Source organism: Chelonia mydas, chromosome 1, assembly GCF_015237465.2.
Source record: "Chelonia mydas isolate rCheMyd1 chromosome 1, rCheMyd1.pri.v2, whole genome shotgun sequence".
Taxonomy (NCBI): domain Eukaryota; kingdom Metazoa; phylum Chordata; order Testudines; family Cheloniidae; genus Chelonia; species Chelonia mydas.
Genome location: NC_057849.1, coordinates 284,709,413 through 284,715,412, shown reverse-complemented (window position 1 = coordinate 284,715,412; position 6,000 = coordinate 284,709,413). Strand labels below are relative to the sequence as shown.

The following is a 6,000-nucleotide window of genomic DNA, read 5'->3' as shown; positions in this document are numbered from 1 at the left end:
AACAACCGTCAAGAACAGAAGGAAATTGGTTTTATTCAGACTGTTGGAAAATGTTTTTTTGGGTTCACAGCCTTCGAACACGGGCAAAAAGGTCGGGTTGGTTAACACCTCCTCTCCCAGCTCCCTCATTTCCTTTTTGCCATCACAATAAATGGACACCCAATACAAATCCATGTTCTAAACCAGAAAAATGATCGCCCCGCCCCCACACCAGTGGGAGACTACAAGTCCCAGCATGCAAAGCTCCGCCAGCGTCTCACAATGCAATTTCTATACCGCAGCATGCAATGCGCCTCATGTTCTAGAAAAACTACAAGCCCCAGCGTGCTTTGTTATAGATCACTTCGCGCGCTTCGGCGCATTGCATGCAGGGATTCGTAGTCTTCCAAGCCTCCGCTTCTTCCCTCCGCCTCTTCCCCTCTGTAACCGCTGCCTCAACGTCCCGCGCACGCTCTGCGCCACGTACGCTGTGACATCGGCCGAACAACAGCGCGAGCCTGCCGCAGCCAATCAGCGGCTACAAAATCGCGTCGCTCGGGCGGCTCGCGAGAGCCTACTTGAACTTTGACCTCGCCCCAAGCGCGAGCTGTGGCCGTCTCGGGTTCTGTTCCTTTCCCCTCCTCCCGCCTGAGCGAGGCCGCTCCCTTCCCCCCCCGTGTCACCAAGTGGCGATGAGCCTGCCCCCCCGGCGGCGGCCTCACTGATCCCCCTCCCTTCTCGCTCCGCGCCGCCCCCGGGGACACAGCCGCCGCACCCAGCCAGCGCCGTCCCCTGCAGCGGGCGAGGTGGAGCCGGCGAGGCCCAGAAGACGCCCCCCACCGGGACCATCAACATGGCGAGCGCCTCTTACCACATCTCCAACCTGCTGGAGAAAATGACATCCAGCGACAAAGACTTCAGGTGAGCGCCGGGCCCGTCCCTTCCTTGCTCCCCGCCCGCCCGCAGCTCCCCGCGCAGGCCCCTTCTCTCGCCCCTGTCTGCTGAGCCCGCTCTCCGCCTGCGACCCGCGAGGCTGCTGCTCCTCCTCGTGTCTCAACCCGGGCCTGGCTGTTGTGCCCCCGCGGCAGGAGGCCGATGACTCCGGGGCCTGTGGCTCGTGGGCAGAGGCCTGGCTGTCAGAACCGCGGCGGGGGTTGGCCAGGAGGGATGTGCGGAAGGAGCGCGCCATTCCCCCGCCCCCCTGTCTGGAAGCATTGCAGGGGGAGGTGAGCGGGGGTCTGGGCTCAGGGAGAAATCCCAGCCTCCCCGCCCCCCAGGATTGCCCCGAGTTTTCTGGCGCCCAATGAAAGTTTAGTCTCAGTTGCTTGGTTTCTTCTCGGTGTCTGTGAAGTGGGGAGACGAGAGCTGAGTGCGCCGCGCTCAGAAGTCCTGCTGGGGTTGGGAGGTGGGGAGCCACAAAGGGCTGACCTCAGTAGTTGGTGACCTGCCCGTGATTTCAGTCCATTAGTTCCATCGGGAGGCTGTCCCACGAGGGCAGGGTTGAAGTGGATAGAAAAGCGTTGGTGCCTACTAGCCTTGTTGCACCTGTTCGGTGGGCAGAGGGTTCCTTGCTCCAAGGCCGACCACGAAAGTCCATGCTTAAAGTTTTTGTAAAGGAAGCCTAATTGAAGATTATAGCTGATGGAGGGGAAAGTGACTTACAGTTTAGGATTTGTCACAACAGAACTAGAATTGTGCAGGTGCACTCAAATAGTAGCTGTTTGCTAGTAATCATAGTTGTACATCACTATAGATTAAAGAAGTTGTGCATATAAACTTTGAATATTTGACAGTGAAATTACAATTTTCAGTACGACATAAAAACAAAATATTTGATTTGTTTCATTATAAATATATTGTAGAAAACAAAGTTGAGGTTTTGTCTCCATGCATTAATTTTTTTAAAATAAACATTTCTTGAACCAGCAGTGGAAGGCTAAATGTGTCAACTATTGAATACATCAGGTTAAAAATCATTAAAAAAATTTGGGCATAAGCTTTCATGGGTAAAAAACCTACTTCAGACATTTGAAGAAGTCGGCTTTTTACCCATGAAAGCTTATGCCCAAATAAATCTGTTAGTCTTTAAGGTGCCACTTCCTGATAATTAAAAAAATTATTCCTTTGCTTGTATTAAATAGCTTAGAAAATCAAAGTTAAATCTAATTTACATCTTGTGTATATGGTACATTTGCATTTAACTCAACATGGACAATAGATTAATCACTTATTTTTGTTAACAGGAATTTTCTGGTAAATCTGATTCCTGGTTCTCATGGATTACCACAGTGCTACATTGTTTAGCTTGCAATCACTGAGAGGGAATACATACATCCAAATAAAACTATTTCAAAGATCATTTAATTAAATTATTTCAAAGATCTTTGTGTAATAAAGATGGTAGGTGAGCTCTGGTTTTCAATTTACAGTATATAGAAAACTTTGTGCACTCGATAAAGCAGTCATAGCATTTAGAGACAAGCTTTATTAGATTTAACTATTGATACTTAGTTTTCAGATTCTTCAGGTGAGTCTTTTGCCTGATTAGATAACTGGCCTAGAATGTTATTTTAAGAATAAAGCTATACCTCTACAAATCAAAGGAGTGATGCTATGTTTAATATTTTTTCCTTTCTAAATGATTTAGAAGACTAATATTGTAACAGTACAATCTAACATGGAAAATGGTGTTTCAAATGTTTTCTGTTAAATCTTGTTTCTTCATGTTAAGAATTGTTTAAGTTAGAGCTTTTCCAAATTAATTTTTTTCATGCGATTAAATGTTTTATATTTTGCATTGGTGAGGAGAGTGGGTAGCTTCTAACGATATAGCTTACCACTATACTTACTGATTTTGATGGGTTTAAAGTTTTCACAAAAAAATGGCCTGTGTGAAAACTGACATACAATATTAGCCTAGAAAGTGCATTTTTCCAGCCAAATGTGTTTAAAGTTTCTTTGACAATTTGAGTACAAACAGTAGAAGTATATTTGTTCTAAGTGTTTTTTACATTTTATTCATTTGTCTATATTGAAAAATAATTTTGGACTGTTTAGCATGTTTGAATTCCCAAACCATAAAAGATATGGTTAACAATTCAGGTTTGCGAAGTGACTTAAGTACTAACAATTTTTCTTGATTCAGTTTTATGTATCGTGAATCCAGTAAAATATTCGGAATATGTATTTGCATATTGAATGGAATCGTACATTAAGAATCTGCTTTTTAAGTCCCCCAGTGCTATAGATTTTTTTAGTAATGCTTAAACCATACCTTAAAGAGGGATGGTGGAGATGCACACTTTCTATTACCAAAGAAGGAGAGAATTAACTACATTAAATTGATTACTTGTTACATTAGTAGTATTTTGTAGCCATTTGCTTTAACTGTCCAATCAAGATTTTGTCCTAAACTTTACATATTTTGATACTAGAGAGACAAGGTGGGTGAGGTAATCTCTTTTTGGACCACTTTCTGTTGGTGAGAGAGACAAACTTTCAAGCTTACACAGAGCTCTTCTTCAGCTCCTTTTTGATACTGTCATTTGTCGTGTTTTGATCTCAAAATGCTCTTTTTAGAATTTGGAGCTCCTGGATGCAGCCCATGCTGTAGCAGGCAGATTCTGTTCCCCAGGAAGTGTGGGATGACAGCTATGGTGAAGGTGATCTTTTTTGCAGCTGGGAGTCAAGGCTGCTGTTGCACTGCTGAAGTGCAAGATGAATTGGGCATTGGGAAGCTGCTGGGGACAGGTGGTGAGGGAGTCTATAGAACCTGGAGCTGAAATAAATGGGAGCTGCTGATCAGAAAAGCGAACCCAAATAGGTGTTAAGAGGGCTTCGGGGAAAGATGTAGAAAGGGCGTGAGAACTTGTGTACAGTTCACTTGACTGTCTTAAGCCTGGTCTATGCTGGAAAATTAGATTGAGTGATTTAGCTAGGTTAAAAGAAAAGGAGTACTTGTGGCACCTTAGAGACTAACCAATTTATTTGAGCATAAGCTTTTGTGAGCTGCATCCGATGAAGTGAGCTGTAGCTCACGAAAGCTTATGCTCAAATAAATTGGTTAGTCTCTAAGGTGCCACAAGTACTCCTTTTCTTTTTGCGAATACAGACTAACACGGCTGCTACTCTGAAACATAGCTAGGTTAGTTTCTGAAAAATCTTGTGTCCGGAGTGGCACAGTTAGACTGACCTAACCTTCGCTTGAGATGCAGCTGAGTCAACAGAAGAATGACCTAGCTGCTGTCTCTCAGAGAGGTGGATTAACTACATGGATGGAAAAATCCCTCCTGTTGATTTAGGAAGCATCTACCCTGTGGTATTACAGTGCCATAACTGCATAGACATACTCCTGGTCAGCATGTCCCTACTTTTCCATTTCCTTCACTAAGTTCCAGCCTTGGCCTTCTTCATGTTAAAGTTAGTTCCCAACAGGTCTTTCCCTGGTTCTGCAGGATCCCAGTGACATATTCAGCAACTTGCCACATGCAGCTTGAAGAAACTCTTTCAAGGATACTTTCTAAAATAAAGTAGCTACACTTCTGTTGGTTTTATGTTTATAAAAGTTTGCTTTTACAAAATCTGTTTGCAGCAAATGAAAGTACTGTTTTAAACCTTGATACATTTCTGTCTTCACGCTTCCTGTGAATTCCATTTTGGATAGTTATTCAGACCTTTATTTTAACATAGTGTAAACAGTAGAAGTAAATTAAGTTTGTGATTGCTTTTGTTCTTGAGGAGAAATTACAAGATAAATGAAAGATTATTGCTGTTAGAATGTTGTAAGAAGCTTTTCTTGTATCAATTTGTTATATTCTAAAACTATAAGTAGTTAAAACTGGTGCTTTTTACCCCAGAATAGTGGTACCATTAAATGTTAATACTAAATTTGATCATTTTTCAGAGTAGCAGCCGTGTTAGTCTGTATTCGCAAAAAGAAAAGGAGTACTTGTGGCACCTTAGAGACTAACCAATTTATTTGAGCATAAGCTTTCGTGAGCTACAGCTCACTTCATCGGATGCATACAGTGACAACTGCACAAATTTGATCATGCGCGACAAACTGATGAGCTTGGGTTGTAGCACATTGTGAATAGTCCATATCTGTTTAGCTATAATGGTTTGGATATTCTTTTGGATAGGTTTATGGCTACAAATGACTTGATGACTGAACTACAGAAGGATTCCATCAAGTTGGATGATGACAGTGAAAGGAAAGTAGTGAAGATGATTCTGAAGTTACTGGAAGATAAGAATGGTGAGGTGCAAAACTTGGCTGTCAAATGGTATGTGTTCTTTTTGCAGTATAAACAATTGTCTAATCTTTGAACAATAACTGACTTTTCTAATTTCATTGCTCAAATTAAGTTGCATAGCAATATTCTTCTTAAATTTAACATCTCTTCAAGAGACCCTTATAAGTGATTTGCCTTAATCCTAGTCTTACGCAGCTTTTTGGTTTATGTCAGTGATCCAAATTACAATCCAGAGATCACAAATAGTTTCCATAGCACTTGCTGGTGGTCTGTGGAGAGCTAGCTGGTTCAATGGTGATGGCTCTCCTAATTTTCAGTTGCTAAATATCATTAAAAGAAGCTTAGACCTCCTATTACCTTTCCATGTTAAAAAATGCTGCATTTGCCACAGGGATGTTGTTTGATCTGTGGGAAGGTTCAAATTGCAGTTGGGATTTGGGGAGGTGAAGTATGGTATTGTGAAAAGTTCAGAATAGAAACCTGAACGCTAACAAATGACTAGGTTTGGGTATCAAAACACACAGTTAATAGATTCAAAACTTAAAATATTTCAGGCTTAGGCTTGGATAAATGCATGGAAGAGTAGGGGAGTAGTAGCAGGAGCTCAACTGGTCTGGTTTTAGGTACCTCCATTGCCTCAGTCTCCTTTTTTCCCCAATTAAGGAGTCTTCACATTGTGGGTGTTTTCTCATTAATTCTCCCTCCCCCTTTTGGAGTCTGGTTTATTAACATAGATTTCAAAACAACTTACATTTTTCTACCCAGC

General features: G+C 42.4%; 1 protein-coding gene across 1 annotated transcript in view; it reads left to right on the top strand.

Moving 5' to 3' along the window:
- The first annotated feature begins 455 nt into the window (after window positions 1-455).
- The window catches only part of CAND1 (cullin associated and neddylation dissociated 1), a 51,185-nt gene continuing 45,640 nt past the window's right edge, over window positions 456-6,000 (top strand). The window contains exons 1-2 of the mRNA XM_007065827.4: window positions 456-900; window positions 5,121-5,264. Coding sequence (XP_007065889.1) covers window positions 833-900; window positions 5,121-5,264 — 212 coding nt within the window. The 5' untranslated portion in view covers window positions 456-832. The remainder of the gene's footprint in view (window positions 901-5,120; window positions 5,265-6,000) is intronic.